This window comes from Myxine glutinosa, chromosome 11 (genome assembly GCF_964187855.1).
Source record: "Myxine glutinosa chromosome 11, kmMyxGlut1.1, whole genome shotgun sequence".
NCBI lineage: Eukaryota > Metazoa > Chordata > Myxini > Myxiniformes > Myxinidae > Myxine > Myxine glutinosa.
Window position 1 is genome coordinate 102656709 of NC_136271.1, and position 26670 is coordinate 102683378.

The 26670-nt window shown below is 45.5% G+C and overlaps 1 protein-coding gene across 1 annotated transcript in view; it reads right to left on the reverse strand.

The window, feature by feature from the left end:
• Positions 1-26670, reverse strand: part of PCLO (piccolo presynaptic cytomatrix protein) — a 214747-nt gene that overhangs the window by 116712 nt on the left and 71365 nt on the right. Inside the window, exons 10-13 of the mRNA XM_078786299.1 lie at positions 22546-22649; positions 22144-22219; positions 18884-19009; positions 6088-6195 (exon numbers count right to left, since the gene is read on the reverse strand). Of these exons, the coding sequence (XP_078642425.1) occupies positions 6088-6195; positions 18884-19009; positions 22144-22219; positions 22546-22649 (414 nt within the window). The remainder of the gene's footprint in view (positions 1-6087; positions 6196-18883; positions 19010-22143; positions 22220-22545; positions 22650-26670) is intronic.

Sequence of the window (26670 nt, forward strand, 5' to 3'; positions counted from 1 at the left end):
CTACTAGGAAGATTTTTGGATATAGGGGCATTCAAATCTTTTCCTAGGGACAAAATGGCGGCCATTTTAAAAATGGCCGTTTACGGATAATAAGATACACAGTACCGATGTCTATAAAACTAGATTTACTTATTGCTCAAGCACACCTATGATGTTTTTTTCACGTAAACAGGTTGTAAGATCATAATTAAATGTCAACAAACTCACATAACATTTATTTGGTCCTTATTCTTTACAAAAATAATTATTTTTTGAGCTATTTTGAGCAAACTCCAGAAACACAATGGAAATGAAGTGAAAATGCCACATTAACGCTGTGGAAGTGACTTTCACTATAAAAGTCTACAAAACAGTCTTCCACATGTTTGTGTATATGTAACAGGTGTGTTATTCCTCCTGTATACTATCATGTGCACTCCCCTGCACAGTGACACAGAGCTGAGCACTGGAGTGCGGCCTTAACACACTTGCACTGTTTCCTGCAACCCTTCTTGCATCCACATCTAATCAATTGTCGGCATGCCTCAGTTGCCTCTGTGAGGGTTGTCCAATATATCCCCCAGCCGTTATTACTCTGTTTCCAACCCCATTCACTTGGCGATGGGAGCTCAGGTGCGCAAATCATCATCTGGCCCCAACAAAAGCCGGCTTGGTAGGCAGCTCTCTTGATGTGTTGTCTGAGGGCTTCTTGCGTTGGTGGGATAGCCTCTATTGATCTACCAGTCTGGGTGAAGAGATGCTTGCGGGCATCGTTAACATGTTCCTGGCTGCTTGTTCGATCGTAGAGCAGAACAACAAAACGCTCCAGTGGATCCATGTTGTCATTTGCAGTTGAAATGGTTGGTGTGGCAGCCAGTGCGCAGAAAGCTGAGGTGACCTCATCATAGGCTTTCCATGTTTCCCATGCTGTTTTCTTCCCCCTTCCGCCGAAGCAGGACACGGTGTCACACCCAGTGAAGGCGTGGAAGAATGGCAACCCTCGGCACTTGTTTGGTCCCAGTGCCACAGCCATCTCGTGAGCTGCCAAGTGCCTGAAATTCTTCCCTGTGCCAAAAGCAACCCAGAGTTCATCGATGTCAAGATATCCAGTTGCTGCCACTGCAAGGATCAAAACATCTGTGTCCACTGTGCGGATTGACACCTTGGTATAGCCCTGTCTGACTGCATCTTGGACATGGAGTAGTATCCTTGTATCTGCCTCCTCGTGACTACACGGGGAAAGACCAGTAACATCTCGTGGCTGTGTACAAAAAACTTCTTTGTGGTTTGTGGTGACGATTTGCTTGTCAGTCTCAATGTTTGCTATCCTCGTTGCTAGAAAGTCAAACAACTCCACCTTGTTCTCGTCTATGCGAAGGAAGGCCTGCCAGTTTCGAGGGATGGAACTAGATGGCTCGACTCGTCTCCTGGTGCCTTTACCCCTCGTCTTCCTGGTGTCGGCTTTCAAACTGTCTGGGAAATATTCATCCCAGATAATATCAACCCTGCTCTTATTTTGTATCTGAGATGTGATGTATGGCAAGAATACTAGTGATGCATACTCAGAGAAGGTCTTCGCATTACGAGGTGCCAGAATGTTCACGATGGCTGCTCCATCCAGGATCATGACTTCAACAGGGGGGCTTACATCATCATTTTCCCGTGAGGTGATCAGATCTTCTAAGCACCCAACCAGATCAGACTTGGTTCCAAGCCGGATTTTGCCCATTTGTGACAATGCAGGGGGACAAGCTTGGTTTTCATGTGCAAAGAATTCATCAAGATCTCCATTCCGTGTCTGGGATGCAATAAACAGCCTGGAGAACAGAACGCAGTCATTCTTCAGAGATACCACCTTCAACTCTGTTCTTGACTTCTCTCTGACTGGGGGTCGGCTGAAGAGAGGGAGATTGTTTCTTTTTATTGGGTCAGTGATAGGCTTTGTCTGATGTACAAGCCTCTCGTTCACATATGTGTCATACTGTTCTTTTCCCAGCTTCTCGATCTGGTAAAGGGTGTTGATGACTGCTGGGTCTGCCAGGTCTCTGCTGTCTAGCACCAAGAGATCTTTGCTGTCGTCACAGAATGGGTTCCCCATCTCTCCTATGACACGGGTGAGTGCTCTCACATCTCGAGCAAAGGCTACCTGCGTGTGCTTTGTCTGTTCATGGTGTTTTAGTTCAGTTTTCCTAATTCTTTTTTCTGTTGTGGCCTCGAACTTATAGATCAGTTTGGCCATCTCTGGACCAGACACCATCCATCGGCGCAAAGCTGCAGCATTCTCCGTAAGACCTACAGCCCCTCCATCACCTTTCACCAATGCATTATTTTGCTCGTGTGCCTGGTTTAAGGCTATGGCAGAGAATGCACGTGTAGTCTTCTTCATGGTGAAGTTTCCTGCCAGAAACTGTGCGTATACAGTTGGATGCTTTGTTGCAAGTGTCACCATGTCGCGCAAGTGAACTGGGATCCACCTGGCATAGTTTGTATGTCCCAAGGCGAAGAACCATGGTACAAGCTTGGTCAGAGCATCAGTGTACAGTTGGAAGTTTCCTTCACGGACGGATCTCACATAGATCAGGACTGCCAGTTCTAGCTGCATAATTAGGAACCAGAACTGAAACTGTGGACTTGCATTGGCTTGTTCACCGCACCAGTCATCTAGTGGTATCGTATCCTGTCCCTCATCTAGTCCACTGGTGTACTGGCTGTAGGCTTCCTTCAGGAGAAGATAGAGAGTACTGGCTGTGACTTGGTGTGCTCGTCGTGTGCGTGTCACATGGGTCACTTTCAGGAAGGAATCAGCAGTACCACTTGTAGCAACCCCTGCAAGCATCAGAACGCCTGTCCACCCACTGCTATCCAGAAGGTCACCGAGGGTTTTCCATGCTGCCATCTCAATATGGAGTCCACCAAAGACCATGACGAAGTGATCTTCTCCGTGTGTTTCTGGCCATCTCCATTGGATCTGTTTGGCAAGTGTGTACAGTGGCTGATCAAGTGTGATTACAGGGATCTGACCTGGATTCAGAATATCGATTGCTTTCTTGATGACATCCATGGAGTGACGAATCATTGCCACAGATTTTGCCTGGTCATAGAAGAGAGGCAGCAATGAAGTTAAGGCCACACTACACTCTGGTTCTTCTGGAATAGACTGCTTGCTGGCATGGTATCCAGCCCATGATACTGTCTCGTCTCCCTTAAGTGGTGTGTCAGATAGCACTGTCTTCTCCATCTGCTCCAGCCACCTGTCAAAATGCAAGATAATGAACACAATTAAGAACAAACAAGTCCACACAAGTTAACAAGTCTTGGTTATTTAGGTACACATATAACTGTCCACAGTTCAAACACAATAATCAGTTACCTGTACTCAATCTGCATTGCTTCAGGGATGAGTTGGCAGTTGCTTTTGTTGGGACCCGCTAGCTTGGGTACAGGTGGGTCACATTTACCCAGAACAACAGGAGGTACGATGGTGTATGACTGTGGCAGGTGTGCATCTGTTGTTGATGTGTCATCTGGGTTTACCCGTTGAACTCCACGGCTATCGCTATTTGGGTGCTGGAAAAGTGAAATGCCAGTGCCATGGAAGGAGTCGTGGGCACTTGTTGAACTGGGGTTATGATCAATGTTATCCACTGCCCCAGTTGTGAAGAGGTCACTTTTTAGCTCAGGGGGGCAAACTGTACCCTCATTTTGGAAGAAACGGCAGATTCTGTTCCCCAAGTCCGTGGAGATGCTAAGCACCCTGTCATAGGAGATCGAGAGACCCAGGTTGAACATAGTATCAACCAGGTCTCTTTTTCGAGTCTTTGTGTGGATAAGGGTGCCCAGGTACACAGGCAGGGGAGTCTCCCGATTGTGACTGTGCCTCGTGGACGTGGTAGTACTGCTACTCTCTCTGCGGCGTGAGTAACTGTTGAACATAAGGAGTTGTGAGATTGTGAGAGTAGGTGTTGATACCGACGAGTGGCTTGACTGCTCTTGGATGTTAGGACCATTCAAGATCATAGAAACTAGTGATACAAGCGAATTAGGTACCGAATGTTCTTGGCAGTGGGCTTCAAATGAACCACTAAATGTTGAGTTCATTTTCAACATGTCTCTACGAACTATATTTGCGGCTCTAGCAAGACAAACTCCATCACTGTCAGTGTCGTGATCACATGCCTTCTGAAGGGCTGAGCCAACATCCTGGTTGAAAGCAAGCAGAATATCTCGACCGGACATGTGCTCCTCTAGGTCTGGAAAATATGTCATGATTCGATCTTTGAGTTTGGTGGAGTGGACACGCCTGGTCAAGACTGTTCCAAGCTGTTCCAGCCTGGTGGTGTATAGTCTTGCTAGGTCTACCAGCTTGAACACTGGTGTCACAAGAGCATCTGTGCGGGCATCATCGATGTAGGACACTAGCTCTCCAAGTGCTATACCGTGATTGATATCATCTTGTTCATTCAGTGTTGTGCTTGTGGCCCTTGCTTTGTTATAAAGTGACACCAGACACTTCACGTGGTACTGTGCATCTTGTGCTATAAGGTCACCTGCACTCAGTTTAGCAAGAAGTGCCTGATCTCCTAGTTTCAGGGCAGCTGTCCTGACATGTTTATCGAGGTCGAAGGTGGAAGCTTTTCACAGAGAATTAGTACCCGCTGGTTTGTCACAAAAGAAACACTTTTCAGGCTGTGGCTGTGTGTGGTCTACATGTACTCTGTGACGGGTGTACTTTCTTGAGACACTTGCGGTTTCTTCACTAGACGTTTCTCTTTTTTGTGCCCGATGCAGTTCAGTTTTGTTGTATTTCAGTCTGCATGAATCATGCCAGTTAGCCTTGTGGCTCTGGAAGGTTGACTGGATACCTTCACCATCGTCCAGGCGGGACAGTTCTAGAGATTTTGGCAGGCAGCCCATCTGGCTGAAGGTGAGGAGATAATCTGCAAGAGTTTGGTATCCGGACCCTGTGGTTCGCTTGGAATCAGCTGGACAGGCAAGGGCCTCATCGGTGACCTCCTGACATAACACACACTTCTCCCAATCTGTCAGATAAGGCATGTTTGTTCCAGATGTACTAGGGCTTTGGGGGTCTAATAGCTTGAAATTTTTGTTGGCCATTGTCAATTAAGCATTATCCACCACCACCATCCAATCAATATACAAATTGGGAACCAAATCTAGGTAGCTACTACAGTCAATGAGTGAAGGTGCAGTGCAGTCGAGTTATCATCTGAAAAAGAAATACATACATTATTATCATAAATATAGTAATTCGCTTTCGTAACTTTTCACTAGCCTTGCATTGTTCCTTATAGTCACCTAGTCTATGATAGGAAAGTTCATAAAGCTACATCAAAGTTGTTCATATAAAGGTATTCAACCAAAATTACACCCAGGAGAAATCAGATAGTCATGCAAAGTTAAATAATTAAACCGCTAGACCAGTCCTGTCTATTGCAATGGTAAACCATTTGTTCTGCCCCTTATAGGCCACCGTAGATTCCAATTTTGAACCCAGTATGAAGGTATTGCATAGCATGTACATGACAATTTATAATATGCTCATTACATTGTGTTTCAATAGCAGCACAAATGACAAGTCTGAAATAATAGGTAAATATGTCCTTCTTAGCCGCCATTTTGTAAAATGGCCGCCATTTTGGGCCAAGGAGAAATCTGGAATGCCCCTACATCCAAATTTCACTGTAAGGGTATGCCCTAACTGTGTGCCAAGTTTCATGCTTGTATCATCAAAGGCACAATTCTACCACAATTCTTCACATATCTGCCGGACTATTAAAGATGCTGCATAACAAGTTTCATCACATTTGATCAATATTTGTGACCTTTAGAGCGTAGACGTCGAATTGTTTACAGACGACAGACAGACAGACAGACAGACAGATGGACGACGGACGACGGACACTGGTTGTCGAGAAAAACTCAGCTGGACATAGTCCAGTTGAGTTAAAAGTGAAATTTGTTTCTGTACAAACAAAAAAACATGCCAGTGTAATTTAATAAGCTACATTATTTAAGAGATCTCCAAAACCTACAAATAGATGCAAAATCTGATTAACTCCCAATCACCTCAACTCATAGGAACTCACAGGCGAACGCAAATTTCAACCTCTTTTTCAGGTCGAGCAACAATTTGCTGAACTTCTTCAAAGGTTTTGCCCGACAGCGGTTGTCTGTTCCACTCCAGCACCTGCATACCTGGATGCAAACAAAAACGGATTTTACCGTCACATGCAATGTATTAATGCATTCATCAAGGCCTATGACAGACTTGTCACAGACTCGAGGTAAAGGTATTGTTGAAGTTATTGATTTTATCGTGCAAGTGTGTAGAGGGCAACGCAGCTCACACCCCGATGTGTTTTACATTACAAGGAGAGCAGGAAAATACCAATAGCAGAGTTGAAGGCCAAGGTAGAGGGAGACTTGGTCAAATAATGGGTGTGCGGAGGAATGGGGACAACAGAGGATGCACGGGGTGGACAAGATGGAGGCCAAGGTAGAGGGAGACTTGGTCAAATAATGGGTGTGCGGAGGAATGGGGGCAACAGAGGATGCACGGGGTGGACAAGATGGAGGCCAAGGTAGAGGGAGACTTGGTCAAATAATGGGTGTGCGGAGGAATGGGGCCAACAGAGGATGCACGGGGTGGACAAGATGGAGGTCAAGGTAGAGGGAGACTTGGTCAAATAATGGGTGTGCGGAGGAATGGGGGCAACAGAGGATGCACGGGGTGGACAAGATGGAGGCCAAGGTAGAGGGAGACTTGGTCAAATAATGGGTGTGTGGAGGAATGGGGGCAACAGAGGATGCATGGGGTGGACAAGATGGAGGCCAAGGTAGAGGGAGACTTGGTCAAATAATGGGTGTGCGGAGGAATGGGGGCAACAGAGGATGCACGGGGTGGACAAGATGGAGGCCAAGGTAGAGGGAGACTTGGTCAAATATGGGTGTGCGGAGGAATGGGGCCAACAGAGGATGCACGGGATGGACAAGATGGAGGCCAAGGTAGAGAGAGACTTGGTCAAATAATGGGTGTGTGGAGGAATGGGGGCAACAGAGGATGCACGGGGTGGACAAGATGGAGGCCAAGGTAGAGGGAGACTTGGTCAAATAATGGGTGTGCGGAGGAATGGGGGCAACAGAGGATGGACGGGGTGGACAAGATGGAGGCCAAGGTAGAGGGAGACTTGGTCAAATAATGGGTGTGCGGAGGAATGGGGGCAACAGAGGATGCACTGGGTGGACAAGATGGAGGCCAAGGTAGAGGGAGACTTGGTCAAATAAATGGGTGTGCGGAGGAATGGGGCCAACAGAGGATGCACGGGGTGGACAAGATGGATACAGAAGAAAACTCTCAGGAGGGAGAACTGGAAAATTGGAAGGAGGAAGGATTGGGGTGGGATGAAGGAGAGGGGAGTGGGGGTTAACGAGGGTAGAAAAGATCAAGGTTTTGGATTGGGGACGATCTGAGATGGTGGTGAACAGTTGTCTTGAAGACCTGGAGAGAAGAATGAGATTGAAGAAAATGTGGAAGTTGATTCCACAGGTGGGAAAAAAAGAAACAAATGAATGGAGGTGAGCAGTGATCCTGGATTTAGGTAGTTTCACCAGAAGGTTGGTTAATGGTGAACCGTGTGAGCCCTGCAGAAACATGGGCGGTAGGGTGGGGGGGAGTGAGAGGGAGAGGGCAAAGAACAGAAAGACCAGAAATGAGACGGTAGAAGCCAGAGACTACCGACCTGTCTGTGATGGCGAATTGATAGACCCATAGACTGAGCTTCATCACGGGAGACTCCAATATTCTTGAAGGCCTTGATTTCCACGGCGTCAAACTGAGCAAGATGTGAGGCGGACAGTTCCTTGGACTTTGTGGTTGAGTTTCTGATGTGACGTGCTCTGTCAACTGTGGGACCTCATATAAAAAAGTTTGTTTCTATCTACGTTATGTCCAATCAATTGAATTGGCCACAGGTGGACTCCAATCAAATTGTAGACATCTTATGGATGACCAAAGGAACTTGGATGCACCTGAGCTCAGATCGGAGTGTCATAGAAAAGGGGTTGAATATTTATTGACTCAAGATATTTCCGTATTTCATTTTCAACTAAAACGGCACTCAGTAGAGAGCATACCTTCACCTAGTGAACAGTTTACGTTTTGTATCCCACTGATAGACAGGATCTGGATTCTGACCTGAACCAAAATCTAATCGGCTTGTTCTTGTCACCAAACCAACTCATCCACCAAGTTCATTCATAACTCGTCCACAACTTTTTAAAATATCATGTTATATAATCGCTTTTCACCTGATCTCTCAATGGTGAAGAATCACTTAATAATTAAATAATCATTGTAGCCGAATCCATATTCAGATCTTCACCAAAATCTAATCGAATCGTCCTTTTCACACACACAACCTGTCCAACAAGTTTCGTCCAAATCCGTCAACAACGTTTTGAGATATCCTGCTGTGTATCATTTTTGGCCCTTTCTCCCAATGGTGAAGAATCACTTAAAATATTATACTAGCTGGATCCGGATCTTCACCAAAATTGAATCGATTCTTCGTTGTCACACGCACAGCCTGTTCAACAAGTTTCGTCCAAATTCGTCCATAACTTTTTGAGATATCCTGCTATATGTTGTACATAGACGAGCAATGCATATATATATATATATATATATATATATATATATATATATATATATATATATATAGCAAATTGGACGAAAGCAATGAGCCACCACCACAGTATTACATCCACAGGATGACGCATCAATGGTCTGTGGCCGAACATCAAAGTATAAAATTAATCATTTAAAGTTGTTATAATAATGGAAAAACAATTTTCACCAAGGCTAGCCACTGATCCTTGGCTTTTAAGTGTCAGGCCACATAATGCTCAATTAACGATCAAAGTAGAAACTAGAACGGCACTCAGTAGAGAGAATACCTCCACCTGGTTGGCCATATCACTCAATGGTGAAGAATCACTTAAAAAATTATACGAGGTGGATCCAGATCCGGATCTTCACCAAAATCGAATCGAATCGTCCTCGTCACACACACAACCTGTCCAACAAGTTTCGTCAAAATCCGTCCATAACCTTTTGAGATATCCTGCTATGTATCGTTTTTGGCCCCATCTCCTAATGGTGAAGAATCACTTGAAAAATTAAATAATCCTCATATCCGAATCCATATTCAGATCACCAAAATCGAATCGAATTGTCCTCGTCACACACACAACCTGTCCAACAAGTTTCGTCAAAATCCGTCCATAAGTTTGAGATATCCTGCTATGTATCGTTTTTGGCCCTATCTCCCAATGGTGAAGAATCACTTTAAAAATTAAATAATTCTCATATCCGAACCCATATTCAGATGTTCACCAAAATCGAATCGAATCGTCCTTGTGACACACACACAACCTGTCCACCAAGTTTCGTCCAAATCCGTCCACAACTTTTTGAGATATCCTGCTATGTATCGTTTTGGCCCTATCTCCCAATGGTGAAGAATCACTTAAAAATTCTAGTAGCCGGATCCGAATCCGGATTTTCTCCAAAATCTAATAATTTCGTCCTTGTCGCATACGCTACATCTCTGCCAAATTTCGTCCGAATCCGTCGACAACTTTTTGATATGTCTTGTTCGCAAATGGACAGGGGTGATAACATAACCTCCATCCACCTTTGGTTGCAATTTGCAAAAAATTCAAAAAAAAAAAAAAATCCCACTTTGCCATTATAGGGTATAATGTGTAGATCAGTGAGAAAAACCTCAATTCGTTCCATTTTAAATTGAGGCTGCAACACAACAAAATGTGAAAAAGGTCAAGGGGTGTGAATACTTCTTGAATTAAAGAAGTATGGCACTTAAACGTTTAATTGACTACCGGTATATGCATTTTTATCATTAATGAAATCTAGCCCGGAAGCAAGTGGGTGAGGTTGCGATATGACGAGTGCATTTGTCTCAGAATAAAACAAACAGATGAACACATCTCCAACGCACATGGAAAGAGCGCCCAAATATTTTAATGACGTCACCTCTTCCTGGGTGCACTAAAGGTTATGCTGTTTATACAGCGATTGATGAAGATGAAGCTATTCCGATGGAGGTCACACCTTTATGTTACCAACCTCGTACGAATCGACGCTTTCTATCAATTATATTCACCGTGAGTAATCAGGAGCTGTGATCAATAGCACATCCAAGATTCTGCTGCGATCATAAGTGTCACTGAACAAATACACAGAGCCGTATATGCTGCACGTGTAAGAGGGCACACCATAGAGGATGGAAAAGAGAAAACAACACGCAAGTTAAAGAAGAGGTTCACAGATCAGCTTCTCTATCAGCATGACAGTCAACTGGATTTCCATATCGGAGATGCCTCTTCGTGGTGGTTTTACCCCCCAACGCAAGTTTGGGGCCAAATGTTCCACATTCTTCCCCGCTGCCTGGATTCGTCAGGGCAGCACATTTCATTCCCCTCTCGTCTCTCTCTAGCTCTGTCGTGGCCTGACTTTGTGAAGGCGTGGGTACAACATCCTCGATGTGGAGGATATCTGGGTCGCTCCTGCGAGATCGATCGGCTGTCTCTGTGCCGTGGGTTTGTTTGAGAGAACTGTCCAGGGCTATACAACAACAAGAACAACAAATGGATTCCCATAGTTGTAACTCTAGGCTAAATTGATCACTGGGAGAGGATGGAGGTAAGAGAGGGAGGGGAAGAGAGGGAGAGGATGGGGGGAATGGGGGGGGGGATAGGGAGAGTATAGGGGGGAGGAGGGGGGAAGAGAGGGAGAGGATGGGGGGAAGGGGAGGGGGGAAGAGAGGGAGAGGATGGGGGATGGGGGGAAGGGGGGGAGAAGAGAAGAAGAGGATGGGGGGAAGGGGGGTGAGAGAGGGAGAGGATGGATGAAGGGAGGGGGGGTTGAGAGGGAGAGGATGGGGGAAAGGGGAGGGGGGAAGAGAGGGAAAGGGCATCGGTAAGAGAGGGAGGCGAAGAGAGGGAGAGGATGGGGGGGAGGCGGGGGGGAAGAGAGGGAAAGGATGGGGGGAAGGGGGAGGGAAGAGAGGGAGAGGCTGGGGGGAAGGGGAGGGGGGAAGAGAGGGAAAGGGCAGAGGTAAGAGAGGGAGGCGAAGAGAGGGAGAGGATGGGGGGGCGGGGGGGGGGGAAGAGAGGGAAAGGATGGGGGGAAGGCGGGGGAAGAGAGGGAGAGGATGGGGGATGGGGGGAAGGGGGGAGAAGAGAAGGAGAGGATTGGGGGAAGGGGGGGTGAGAGAGGGAGAGGATGGATGAAGGGAGGGGGGGGGGTTGAGAGAGGTAGAGGATGGGGGGAAGGGGGGAAGAGAGGGAGAGGATGGGGGGAAGGGGGGGAGAAGAGAAGGAGAGGATGGGGGGGAAGGGAGGTGAGAGAGGGAGAGGATGGATGAAGGGAGGGGGGGGGGTTGAGAGAGGTAGAGGATGGGGGGAAGGGGGGAAGAGAGGGAGAGGATGGGGGGAAGGGGGGGAGAAGAGAAGGAGAGGATGGGGGGAAAGGGGGGGGGGTGAGAGAGGGAGAGGATGGATGAAGGGAGGGGGGGGGGTTGAGAGAGGTAGAGGATGGGGGGAAGGGGGGAAGAGAGGGAGAGGATGGGGGGAGGGGTGGAAGAGAGGGAGAGGATGGGCGAAGGGCTGGGGGAGGGAGGGGGAAGAGAGGGAGAGGATGGGGGAGAAAATTGGAATCTTTACTAGTTATGACGTCAGTTATAACATGGTCGGGTGTGGATCCTTCGTGAAATCGTGTCAGGCCTACATACTTTACAGCACAGACCTCACCATAGTTGCTTTAATATATCACACCATGCTGAAATAAATAGTATTTGATACCTTGCTCTTGTTTTGTTCAAAGAAGGTAAAACAAGGTGAATGGATTCCTCCGAGAGCCTCACAATAAAGGTTAGGGCATTTTTCAAATCCCACAAGCACCATCCCAGAAAACTTGTTAGTGTTGCAAATGATGTGGGGAAAACTGTGCCTCGAGGTCCAAATTGGAGGGATATTTTTGTGCGAGGTGAGATTTTGTGGGCGTGATGTCCTTATGTTCTGACAATGAGGTGATGTCTGCAGCCTGGAACCATGCAACACACCATTACATATGCGGATGCCTTTTTCACTCAAGTATGCAGGGTTTGTGGATGTTATTGTACAGATATTTTTGAACAAACCGAATCGATTTTGGTTCAGGTCTGAATCCAGATCCGACCTATCAGTGGGGTGGGGTATGCGCTCTACCCTGTGCCATTCTTGTTTTGAGGACTAATTAATCTGGTCACACTGCCTTGTTTTCAGTGTTCACACTTCATGGAATGTTTGTCGTACCTCCTTTGCCATGATGGCAATGTTCCTGATTTTGCAAATTTTGCAAAGAAAAACATAAAAAATAGAGAAAGATAAACAGACAATTTTCAGCTTCTGGAATTGCATAATGCTGCCACATAAAAAATATATACCAAATATTCCATCTAATGGTCAACACTTTTGGGACTGCCAATAAGGAGCCAACAGCCATCCAGTAAGGAGATGGAGTCTCCTAAAAAAACACCCATCCGGTTTGGACTGGTTCAAGTCATACCAAAGACTTTAAAAATGGTACGTGCTGCTTCCTTGCTTGAAAAGGATAGAGCACGGACAATCCTCATCGGTTGGCATCCATGGGGAGGAGGAAATTCCTCTTGAGGTTATTGTTATGGCGTCACTGGTACCCAGAGTATCCCAGGAAGTGACGGTAGTGACGGCACTTCCCCCAAGCTCAGCGGTTGTGTTAAGTGTTTGTCTCGTGTGTGTGTGTGTGTGTGTGTGTGTATGTGTGTGTGTGTGTGTGTGTGTGTGTGTGTGTGTGTGTGTGTGTGTCACACTGCCTTGTGAGGAATTGTGAGGAACAGAAATTGTGAGGAACAGAAATGAAAAAACGAGATGTGTGTGTGTGTGCATGTGTCAGCTCTATTACGAGCCTTAGCCCAAGTATTAAACATAGGGGCGATACCCCTGGTGCTCACCTGGTGGAATAAACAGTATACTGCACTGACTAAGGGTATTTTAAACCAATTTCAATGGTTACTAGAAGACAGGGCAGCAGGTAGAATCATACCAACATAATCATAAGACTTTAAACAACAAAACAAAAAAATATTTATTTTGAGGGGCAACCTCCCCCCTCCCCCAACCCCATATACCTCCTCAGACCCCAATTTTTCGAATGCCGTGAACAAACGTGGGTACATCACGGGTGGTGAAGGTTGTGGTGAAGTTTCATCGAAATTGCGTGTGTAGTTTCAGAGATAAAAGCAAATTCATATTTTGGGGGATCAAACCTGAATCCACTTTGACCCCCAGTAACCCCCCTTAGACCCCGATTTTTTTAAATGTCGTGAACAAACTTTAGTCACAACACAACAAATATCATTTGTGCCAAATTTGGTTGCAATCCCATCAGCGGTTTCGGAGAAGAAGTTTCAAGTGTTTACGGACGGACGGACGACGCGCCATCGCATAAGCTCACCTGAACTTCGTTCCAGGTGAGCTAAAAAAAAAAAAACATTGAGGCGATTATCGACACTATGACCTGGTACAAACAATGCGGAGTCAACTGGAAAAAGAAAGATAGCATTTCCAAAGCCTCAGAGCAGTCAATTTTGTTGATGGGGAACAATACAGGACCAAAAGCACTGCCTCGATTCACTCCAGCCAAAATTGGCAGAGGGTAGAGGAGGGTTCCACTGATAGCAATGCTGGTTGGGCAGGCAGGATCGCCTCAGCCCAAGAGGTATGCACACTCACCTCTAACCTGTCAAGCCTGGGTTTGAATGTTGGCCCGGCTATGAACCGTCATCCAGGTGTTTTCAAGGCAGCGCGACTCATCAATGTGTGTGCCGTCCCTCAGATGAACGTTAAACTGGCGTCCCGTCTACTGGCATTAGTTGATGAACGTTAAACTGGCGTCCCGTCTACTGGCATTAGTTGATGAACGTTAAACTGGCGTCCCGTCTACTGGCATTAGTTGATGAACGTTAAACTGGCGTCCCGTCTACTGGCATTAGTTGATTAACGTTAAACTGGCCGTCCCGTCTACTGGCATTAGTTGATGAACGTTAAACTGGCGTCCCGTCTACTGGCATTAGTTGATGAACGTTAAACTGGCGTCCCGTCTACTGGCATTAGTTGATGAACGTTAAACTGGCGTCCCGTCTACTGGCATTAGTTGATTAACGTTAAACTGGCGTCCCGTCTGCTGGCTTTAGTTGATGAACGTTAAACTGGCGTCCCGTCTACTGGCATTAGTTGATGAACGTTAAACTGGCGTCCCGTCTACTGGCATTAGTTGATGAACGTTAAACTGGCGTCCCGTCTACTGGCATTAGTTGATGAACGTTAAACTGGCGTCCCGTCTGCTGGCATTAGTTGATGAACGTTAAACTGGCGTCCCGTCTACTGGCATTAGTTGATGAACGTTAAACTGGCGTCCCGTCTACTGGCATTAGTTGATGAACGTTAAACTGGCGTCCCGTCTGCTGGCATTAGTTGATGAATGTTAAACTGGCGTCCCGTCTGCTGGCATTAGTTGGTGGACGATAAACTGGCGTCGCGTCTGCTGGCATTAGTTGATGAACGTTAAACTGGCGTCCCGTCTACTGGCATTAGTTGATTAACGTTAAACTGGCGTCCCGTCTACTGGCATTAATTGATGAACGTTAAACTGGCGTCCTGTCTGCTGGCTTTAGTTGATTAACGTTAAACTGGCATCCCGTCTACTGGCATTAATTGATGAACGTTAAACTGGCGTCCCGTCTGCTGGCTTTAGTTGATTAACGTTAAACGGGCGTCCCGTCTACTGGCATTAATTGATGAACGTTAAACTGGCGTCCCGTCTACTGGCTTTAGTTGATTAACATTAAACTGGCGTCCCGTCTACTGGCATTAATTGATGAACGTTAAACGGGCGTCCCGTCTGCTGGCTTTAGTTGATTAACGTTAAACTGGCGTCCCGTCTACTGGCATTAATTGATGAACGTTAAACTGGCGTCCCGTCTGCTGGCTTTACTTGATTAACGTTAAACTGGCGTCCCGTCTACTGGCATTAATTGATGAACGTTAAACTGGCGTCCCGTCTGCTGGCTTTAGTTGATTAACGTTAAACTGGCGTCCCGTCTACTGGCATTAATTGATGAACGTTAAACTGGCGTCCCGTCTGCTGGCTTTAGTTGATTAACGTTAAACTGGCATCCCGTCTGCTGGCATTAGTTGATGAACGTTAAACTGGGTCCCGTCTACTGGCATTAGTTGATGAACGTTAAACTGGCATCCTGTCTGCTGGCATTAATTGATGAACGTTAAACTGGCGTCCCGTCTGCTGGCTTTAGTTGATGAACGTTAAACTCGCATCCCGTCTGCTGGCATTAGTTGATGAACGTTAAACAGGGTCCCGTCTACTGGCATTAGTTGATGAACATTAAACTGGCGTCCCGTCTACTGGCATTAGTTGATGAACGTTAAACTGGCGTCCCGTCTACTGGCATTAATTGATGAACGTTAAACTGGCGTCCCGTCTGCTGGCATTAATTGATGAACGTTAAACTGGCGTCCCGTCTGCTGGCTTTACTTGATGAACGTTAAACTGGCATCCCGTCTGCTGGCATTAGTTGATGAACGTTAAACAGGGTCCCGTCTACTGGCATTAGTTGATGAACGTTAAACTGGGTCCCGTCTACTGGCATTAGTTGATGAACATTAAACTGGCGTCCCGTCTACTGGCATTAGTTGATGAACGTTAAACTGGCGTCCTGTCTACTGGCATTAGTTGATGAACGTTAAACTGGCATCCCGTCTGCTGGCATTAGTTGATGAACGTTAAACTGGGTCCCGTCTACTGGCATTAGTTGATGAACGTTAAACTGGCGTCCCGTCTACTGGCATTAGTTGATGAACGTTAAACTGGCGTCCAGTCTACTGGCATTAGTTGATTAACGTTAAACTGGCGTCCCGTCTACTGGCATTAATTGATGAACGTTAAACTGGCGTCCCGTCTGCTGGCATTAGTTGATGAACATTAAACTGGCGCCCCGTCTGCTGGCATTAGTTGGTGGACGTTAAACTGGCGTCCCGTCTACTGGCATTAGTTGATGAACGTTAAACTGGCGTCCCGTCTGCTGGCATTAGTTGGTGGACATTAAACTGGCGTCCCGTCTACTGGCATTAGTTGATGAACGTTAAACTGGCGTCCCGTCTGCTGGCTTTAGTTGATGAACGTTAAACTGGCGTCCCGTCTACTGGCATTAGTTGATGAACGTTAAACTGGCGTCCCGTCTACTGGCATTAGTTGATGAACGTTAAACTGGCGTCCCGTCTACTGGCTTTAGTCGATGAACGTTAAACTGGCGTCCCGTCTACTGGCATTAGTTGATGAATGTTAAACTGGCGTCCCGTGTACTGGCATTAATTGATGAACGTTAAACTGGCGTCCCGTCTACTGGCTTTAGTTGATGAACGTTAAACTGGCGTCCCGTCTACTGGCATTAGTTGATGAACGTTAAACTGGGTCCCGTCTGCTGGCATTAGTTGATGAACGTTAAACTGGGTCCCGTCTGCTGGCATTAATTGATGAACATTAAACTGGCGTCCCGTCTACTGGCATTAATTGATGAACGTTAAACTGGGTCCCGTCTACTGGCATTAGTTGATGAACGTTAAACTGGCGTCCCGTCTACTGGCATTAGTTGGTGGACGTTAAACTGGCGTCCCGTCTACTGGCATTAGTTGGTGGACGTTAAAGATCCCACAGTGTCCTTCGTGAAGAGTAGGTGAGCTCTCATCGGCACCCTGGACAAATTCCAAATCCCTGTTCCAACCTACAGAAGGAATTGCATCGGCGGCAGAGCCGTGCCATTAACCAATGATGCTACCAAGGAGCCTTGTGCTGCATACGAAATAAAAAGATTGACTGGTCAAGTGGAGGAACTCAGAAAGACAGGTATAAAGGCAACATTTGTCGGCACGGGCAGTGAGTTGGGCAAACACAGCAGAGTGCCCGACTGTATTAAATGCCCATATATCCAGGGAGACGGTCCTGACCACTTGTTTGAGATTTTGGGCATCTGCCCATTGCTGAGAGATTAGCGGTCACATGTCCAACATTTTGTGCCTGGGACAGAATCCCAATTGATGCTCAGAGATTATTCTGTTTTAAAAGAGGGAAGACTTGTCAGCAGCAGTGATAGATTCCATGACTTTGGTTATAATTGAAAATAAGCTCACTCTGGTCTCTAGTGGGTAGGATCTGTTCATGCAACCTTCTTGTGAATGTCACCTGACTTCTAGACAGATGGGAGATGGGCAAAGAGCCTGAAGAGTGCAGACAGAGAAGAAGCAAGAACAGCAGAACAGGATTTAAGAACACGGGCACTGATGCCATCTCGGGTCGTCTTTTATGCAGGTTCGAGGCTAGACAAAGCGCTCTTTACTTTTCAGGTGAGAAAGACACAATGTCTGGTCAGACAGTGGGTAGAGGAGGGTAAGAGGAGGACAGAGCAGGATTGGTTGTGCACACAAAGGTTTGAGGCAAACATTGAGTTGAGACATTCTGTCTTGTCTAAGCAGAGTCTGCGGTGAGGCCACTTGAGTTGAGGCAGCGAATGGATGGCGAGCATACGCCAGAGACAAAATTGATAAGCCAGCACCAAGACTATGAGGAAAGACATTGGATAGACCTTTTATAGCCTTGAGATTAACAAGATGGTTCCGAGCTTGCGTAAGATGGACATAAACTTGAAGCAAGCTTTACTGAGCAACCTAAGGTCGCCCTCAGTCAGGTTAGCTGGCGTTCTATGTTGGAAAAGCAAGGTGCTTGACCACCACAACTGCCTCACCACAGGATTCAATGTACCAGGATTGGACAACCACAGATTTGATGGAGTGAACCAACCCTGACGTCTTGTTTCAGATGTAGAAAGTCCATCCATTACCTACTTCGGAGAGACAGCATGCGGTCCAGGATGGAATGATGGTGGTGGAAGTCAAACTAAAGGTAGGAGATTAAAGAGAGAAGGAGATTGAAGACTTAGGGTTGGGGGGCGGGGGGTTGAGGACTTGTGGTGGAGGGGAGGGAGTTTAGGACTTGGTGTCAGAAGTGGGTTAGATGTCTTGGAGTTTGGTGGAGGCGGGGGGGGGGGGGGGAGGGGGAAGGGGTGCAATTTGAGGACATGGCATTGGTAGGGTGAGGTTAAAGCATTTACATCATGTATAATTTCCATGGGTACCTGATTGGTGTTTTTTTTGTTTTTTTTAGTACACGAGATCGAGGCTCATGTAAGACCTAACATTAATCACAAAAAAACATAAATGGACACATAAAACATATAATAAAGGGAGCAGGAGACAAGATGGGGAGAGAGAGGGAAGCACACAAGTACAACAGCAGAGAACAGGGACATCGGAAGATCTGTGGGAGGGAGAGGGCTTGGGTGAGGTATAAAACTGTGGTGGGTGAGGTATAAAACACATGGATACTGCTCTCGGACTTCCAGGAAAAGAAGTTGGTAATTCAAAAAAAGGGGGAGGGGGGGGGAAAAGGGTCGCCACCCACCAGGCGTCTGCACAATAAAGCTGAAAAGGTCTGTCTGTACAGTGTACACTGTATGAACATAAACTTTCATCGTGAATGCATCGTCTACACAACACACAAACACCAGCATGCAAAATACACCACACAAAGAAGTCCTAGCAGGGTCTACGAGCTCTGATTGCTCTTTCTAGTTAGTACATTGTATCCCGTACAATACAAAATCTGTACAGCACAAATTAATTAATTAATGCAATAACTGAGCTATGCTCTTACCTTCAACAAGCTTTTTTGACTTCTCTGCTGGTCTCCCAACAAAGACCTTGCTGACGTAGGCCCCAATCTCACCTCCTCGGCCTGGAATCTCTTTACCACCGACAATGCGAATACCAAATCCATTTCCTAAACCGACGCAAAGTGTGTTGGTTAAAAACAAAATCAAGTAACTACAACTTGCATAAATAAGTGTGTAAAAGCACCTTTGTCCTCTTTATGTTATATATTTCAATCAAAATGCAACTTTATTGCTCCTCATGTGAAAATGTTTTATTAGCTATAACCACTGATAATGAATGATTCATTCAATGATTCATTCATTCATCACTGATTCATTCATTTCATTCAACCACTGATAATGATCATTGCTGCTTCCAATATGGCGGCACAAAGGACCAGTGAATTGTATTAACATGTATGATGATGAAGTGGCCTATCAGGAAAATATAATGGGCATAATCGGTTGGAGTTTCGAATGCAAATGTGTATCTTCTGTAAAGCTACTGCAAATGTCAAGAAAAGCACGTTACCTTGTCAATAAGATTTTATTAGAAAACAAATAACCAAAAGACAACAATATGAAGCGGTTGATATTTTCCTAAAATTGAGTTTTAGGTTATTTGTTTTTGCTTTTTTTGTATACAAGATCGAGGCTCGTGTAAGAGCTAACATTCATCACAAAAAGACAAACTGACACATAAAACATATAATAAAGGGAGCGGGAGACAAGATGGGGAGAGAGAGGGAAGCACACAAGTACAACATTTGAGAGCAGGGACATCGGGAGATCTGTGGGAAGGAGAGGGCTTGGGGGAAGGAGGCACGGGAAGGGGGTGGGAGGGATTTATGCTGTAAATTCTCCCAAAATAAGAATCAAATAATTAAACACACCAGGCATGTATCCACCCTGCAGGATGCCCCCATTGGTCAGAACCTGGTTATATGGGACGAGGGTTCATGGTCACCATTCCAGTTAAGAGGTCCTATTGGATACTTAGGGGATTCAGAACAGCTTGCCAGCTCAAATTTTGAATGGGAATCCACTCCGTCTGAGGAACGGTTTCCAGTTTTGTACCCTTTGGGTTAGAACGGACCCTTTGGGTTAGGATTCATGAGTTGCTTTGACCATGTGCTTCAGACTACGGGCTGTGGTGCACAGCCCGTGTGTATGCTTGTGGTACAAGCTTTTTTGGACTGCACGTCCTCAGCTTTGTTACAATGTTTGATTTGTTTTACCTTTTATATACAAAGGCAGTCCCAAAAGAGATGCGCAGCGAGTCGCAAAGTTATTGTGCGACCATGTATTCTAGACCTGTGGGTTATGATGTACACGTGTTAGTTTGATCATGCTTCCACAGTGAAAGTGCAATGCATGCGTGAACACCTACACTGCCGAGACACCCCCTTCGCATTGATGAAAAGGTGATTCGAGGCTTTTAGGTATTCAAATGATATATTAAGGTTTTCTATGACTGGTGTTGGCTTAGCGGTTAGGGTGCCGGCTTGGGATCCCAGGATCCTGGGTTCGAATCCCGGTCGATCGCTGAATTAACGCCAGGGGGGTTGACTCAGCCTGTCATCCTTCCGAGGTCGGCAAATTGAGTACCAGCTTGCTGGGTGAATGATCCCGGTGTGTACCCCGGTTTAGAATAGGTACACCGTATCCCTGCGCATCGTAAGAGCGCGACCAAGGGTTGGCGTCAGGAAAGGCATCCGGCCATAAAAACATTGCCTTAAACAGGGAACCATGATTGTCATGATCATGGTTCCCTGTTTCCTGCAAGGAACGCCTGCAAGGCCAACCCCCACTCTAGCAGGGGAAATGGCCTTAAAACGATCATTCATTCATTCTATGAAATATCGGATACAATTTTCAAGAAAAACAATGGATTTTATCAACAAAAAGTTAATTCTGCAATAGTATTTTTAGAACTGTAGGAAGTGATTCGCCGTTGAGGTTTCGAGCATTCACCCTTGTGAGAGCAAAATAACTACCTCTCAAAACATCAAGCGCACATTTTTTCCCATTGGGATAAAAATAGTCCGATGAACTTTTAGTTGCTAAAAATGCTTTGTTTATCTTGTCTGCTGATCTGCAGAATGACAGTGGCCTTGACGGAGACTATAGTATTCCATTGTGTTTTCAAGAGAGTCTGACCGAAAACCAAAAAAAAAAACAGGAGACGTATGTGGGCCGTGGGTTGTTCAGGAAGTGATATGAACAAGATACCGACAATAGTCCGAGGTGCAAGAAACGAAGCATAATGAGGCGGACATAGAAAATTCAACTTCCGGCTTAGTTGCAATCTGTGAAGCACAAAACCGCCCACTGCTAAATGCAAATGTCTGCAGCAACACTGCTACCCACAGTACAGGTCAACCTACAGCCCTTAGAAGCCTTTGTGGCAATGGCAGCCCCCACCCTTCTCCCTAGAGAATGGATCCAATTCACAGATGCATTTCTGACTCACTGGCAAGTTCTTGTGAGAGGTATCTTTGTGGAAAAAACTGAAAAAAAATAACCAAACATTATAGCCATGCTAAGTACGCCTTCTTCGGTTCAAAGGTCAGCACTTGCTCAAAGGTCCTGACCAACCGTGGTGCCTGTCACATGTCCACCCTGGTTTAGGACCTCTTACACAGTTAGTAAGGGTGTGTTGCAAAACATTTTACCTTTTTCCCCCCCCGAGGCATGCTTCCTTTGATGCACGTTAAAATAGCCCATCACTAAATATTAAACTGATCCTGATTTTGCGTTATTCTATTCTCGGCTATTTTATATAAAATATTCTATATAAAAACATTGCCTCAAACAGGGCACCATGATTGTCATGGGGCCCGCAAGGCTAACCCCCGCTTTAGCGGGGAAAAATGGCCTTAAAACGATCATTCATTCATTCATATACATTCATTCAAAGGAAGCATGCGTCGGGGGAAAAAAAGGTTAAATGTTTTGCAACACCCCTTAAGTTTTCTAAATTGTAACTAAGAAAGAAGATATTAAAGTTAAAATGCAAATACTTATACAAACTTTTTTTAGAAGTCCTTTTGACAACTGAAGGGAAGAAATCCATGCTGATGATGGACAGAGGCTTAGAAACACGTCCGTGGATTGATTCCCTTTCCAAGAAAAGGGTGGCATCGCCAAAAAAAAAGGTTCTAAAACCTGTATAGACTGACTGATACTGCAGTTATCAGGATAGCAGCTGTTACTGCTTTGATCAGTGGGTGCGGATCTGTGTAAGAAAGCAAACGTATACCTGAAATACTGTGGTCTTTGTTGTCGTGACGCAAGCAGACACGGGTGCACGGGAAGTCAAAGGAGCGCATAGAGATCTGAAAACAAATCCATCAGAGATGAAAACAGCAATTATAACCTGTCTTTTCAACAACATTCATTCAATAAAATTAATGTGTTGAGTTTGCAGGTGCATCCGATTCGTAACATCCAAGGCGAGTAGTTACATGCTGGTGTGGGCACATGCTTTTGAAAGGTGACATGCATAAATCCAAAACTCAATCACTGATCTTGATCTGTTTTACTCTTGCTTTCTCACCCTTTATGTACTTTACTGTACATAGTTTATAAATCAAAAATGAATATGTAATCAAAGGTCCTCTAACCAGGTATTTGAGAACTTCACATGAAGCGAATGTCATACCCGTGTGCCGTGGCAGTCTCTCAGTTGTTCCTTCACTTGCTCCTCATGAAAGGAGTCTCGAGGCTTGTCGAACCAGTTGGTGTCCTCACGGCGTAGATGGTATGCTTTGGGAGAGAGCATCTCTGTATCATTAGTGCAACCCTGCCTCAGGGGCCGACATCAAAATGGCTCCTAGGCTAGGCAGTTAAATGATATTGTCATGATGTTTACCGCTTCACCTGTGCAATGTGGTTACTTGCCTTTTCAGGTGAGAAATGGTGAGCCTCTACCAACACTATAAGTGTCTACTGGGTTTTCTATTTCCCCTGATGACAAACCACATTGTTATAAAGGGGACGAGAATGAAGGTGAATAGAAAATGGAATCAATGGTGTGTGTGTGTGTGTGTGTGTGTGTGTGTGTGTGTGTGTGTGTGTGTGTGTGTGTGTGTGTGTGTGTGTGTGTGTGTGTGTGTGTTGTCCACACGCACATGCATGCGTGAAATTGCAGAAGGACTTCAAGTTGGTGACCTATGAGCAAAAAGGCTTCAAAGCGAAATTTGTTTTCGAGAGAGACATTTTAATCACATATGGATGGATAGGTAAGGGCACCGACATGGTAATACCAACACATGAGAGGTATTGGACAGAATGATTAATCATCAAAATGTTGCAAAAAAGGCCAAACAGTGAAATCTCCAATTACCTTTATTTGTAGACCTACTAGTTCTTCTAATTTAATGGCTCCAATTAATGCTGCCTTCTTTCTGGATTGGTCGCACAAGTTTTCCCTCTCCACCACCCACCCTACAAACACTACATCAACCCTACCCCTCCATCACTGTGCACCTCACCTATCTCATGTTCCTCTCCTTCCACCTCCATTTTAGTCTGTCTCCTCCTACTGCCAACTGCAATCATGCCAAAGGCCTGCCTGACCATATTCCACTCTGGAACATGTGCCCTAATAAATACAGACATGCCTCCCATGCCCTTTCACAAACATCCCTTACTCCTGCCTATCTCCTAATATCCTTGCTCTTCTTCCCTTCACTCAGAGAGACCCCCAACCACCCCCCCCCCCCCCCCCTCAGCATCTGCATCTCCATCCTCTGCAGTAATCTCTCGTCTTCCTTTCTCGAGGACAGTCTTCCTTTTTCCACTCCATTCCAGGCCCAGGCCTCCACTCCACAAAGGAGAACCAGTTTTATAATGCTACATTATTTTTTATTTATTTAATTAATACATTTTAAGGCTTGCGGAAGAGTTGAACAGCAAGGGGGTGAGAGGCAAATACACCAACAATGGGGAAGAAGGAGAAAGAGACAATGAATGGAGAGACAGACAATGAATGGAGAGACAGACAATGAATGGAGAGACAGACAATGAATGGAGAGACAGACAATCAAGGAAGTCGGGACGTATGGAGACCTGCCGGCATACTTTGTTTGTTGTTCAAATATTATATCTCTAGATAGTTATCAATATTTGCTGCTAAGCTCATTTAATGTTTTTACTTCTAATTTACCCCATCCCATCAACCTGTTTCTGATATTGTCTTCCTTCTAACACGATATATTTTAACCAAATCGTTCCTGATAAGTGATAACATTAAAGGCCACAATATGTATTTTAAGGAATGAAAATAATAATTTTCATGAACTTTGATGAACCATAGCCTCCCTTTTTATAGCATAAAACATTGCGAAAGAAAGGATGTTTGAAAAGGTGAGAAAAGAGAATGGTACAGAGAAGAGAATGACATAAAATGGAATCGAAAGAACAGCACGACCTACATTATAATTATAAATATCTTCAACTGAAGCCGAGGATGAAAGGTTAAAAATGAAACTGCGCAATCACACTCAAACAGAAACTCGTGATATTGTATGCCAGTATCAGCCCATTTGAAATGATGCATTGATGGTGGTGTTGGTAGGCACAGACACGACAACAAAAAGGCAAATTAAATAAACTGTAAATAAACCGCAAGTTAAAGGCAAGTCACTTTCCAAAAGAAGCAAAAGTAAACAATCATAACGTCCATGAAAAAGCAAGCAAAATATAAGCATCGGGACAAGGTGGGTCTTCAGCTCCGAGAAAGAGGAAGACAGGAAGGCAGACAGAGACAGAGAGTGTGGGAGAGGAAGAGGGAAGGGAAATGGAGAGAGGGAGAGGCAGAAGGGGGAAGGGTGGGTGCGAGTGGGAGAAAGCTTGCGAGGGAGAGAGAGGGAGAGAGAGGGAGAGAGAGGGAGAGAGAGGGAGAGAGAGAGAGGGAGAGAGAGGGAGAGAGAGGGAGAGAGAGGGAGAGAGAGGGAGAGAGAGGAAGAGGAGAAAAGAAGAGAGGAATAGAGGAAGAGAGATGGAGAGAGAGGAAAAGAGGAATAGAGAGGGAGAGAGGAAAATGAGAAATACAGGAAAATGAGAAAGAAAGGAATAGAGGAAGGGATTTTTTTTTTGCTTTTTTTTGTATACTGAATCGAGGCTCGTGAAAGAGCTAACATTTATTTCACAAACAAATCAACCAGACAAACAAAATATACAAAAAGAGGGAGCGGAAGACAATATGGGGAGAGAAGGGGAAGCACACAACCACAACATTTGAGAGAAAAGAGAGAAGGGAGAAGTGTGGGAGGGAGAGGGCTTGGGGGGGGGGGGAGGTGTGGGAAGGGGGAGGGGGGGGAGAGGTATAAAACACAAGGGGACCGAAATTAGCGGGGGTAGAAAAGATCAAGGTTTTGGATGGGGGAGGATAAGAGATGGTGGTGAACAGCTGTTTTAAAGACCTGGAGGGTGGAGTGGGATTGAAGAGAGTGAGGGAGTTTGTTCCAGAGGCGGGAGAAAAGAGGAATGAAGGAGTGAAGGTGAGCAGAAAGTCTTGATTTTGGCAGTTTAACCATAAGAGGGTTGCAGGCAGATCTTGTGCGACCTGTAGGAATATTTGGGGGACAGAGGCCAGAGAGAGCTGGGGGGGCAAGGCCAGAGAGGAGTCGGTAGAAGAGAGAGGTAGAGAGAGGGAGAGAGAGGAAGAGGAAGAGACGAAGAAAGAATGAGGAAGAGGAGAAAGTGAGGAAGAGAGGCATAGAGCGAGTGGGAGAGAGAGGGAGGGTGAGAGAGAGGAAGAGGAGGAAGAGAGGAAGAGGGAGTGAGAGAGGAAGAGGAGAAAGTGAGGAAAAGAAAGAAAGAAAAAGAAAGAAAGAGAGAGAGAGAGATATGCGTGACTAATGCACATGACACTTACTAAGGTGAGAATAAAGTGTGTATGTGCGTGCCCCGACACATCACGCACACACATGCGCCTGTCTCTGGGGTACGACCATGGCAGCTGAAAGCGTTGGGAGCACCAGTCCATGCACATAGCTTCAAAACATAAAGAAAGAAAACACAGAACGTTGAAAACATAAAGCAAGAAGGCACAGAATCAAATCGACATGCAGGCGAGTGTCACATAAACAGCATGCACCACCAGAAGGCTGTAAGCACACTTTGCATACAAAATAAAATGGATAATTACAAAGCAGATGGACAATTTGTATTTTGAGTGCTGCTATGTACAGGCATATGAATGTGGAATAGACATAGATTGTGATGATTGGAGAAAATGTCTTCTTTGTAAAAAATTTCAGTTGTGAACCTGCAAGTTTCTCCATCTGGAAATGGCTCGAAAATATTTTCTGCAGGTGATTGTACATTCAATAAAAACCATGACTTTGAATCTCCAGCATGTAGATTTTGGCTGGCAAGTCCACCATTTTAATCTCCTCCATTCTTGAAGGTGAGCCTGGTGTTGGCTTAGCGGTTAGGGTGCCGGCTTGGGATCCTAGGATCCTGGGTTTGAATCCCGGTCGATCGCTGAATTAACACCAGATAGGGTTGACTCAGCCTGGCATCCTTCCGAAGTCAGCAAATTGAGTACCAGTTCACTGGTAATTCCCTGTGTGTCGGTAAACTTTTACAAAGTCGGTAAAGTTTACTTACGCACGGTTCAACAAAGTCGGTTTGACAATGTTAATTTTACAAAGTCGATAAAGTTTACTTTCGCGCGGTTCAGCAAAGTCGGTTCGACAAAGTTGATATTACAAAGTCGACAAAGTTGATTTTGCAAAGTAGATAGGTTTATTTACTTACCCACGGTTCAACAAAGTCG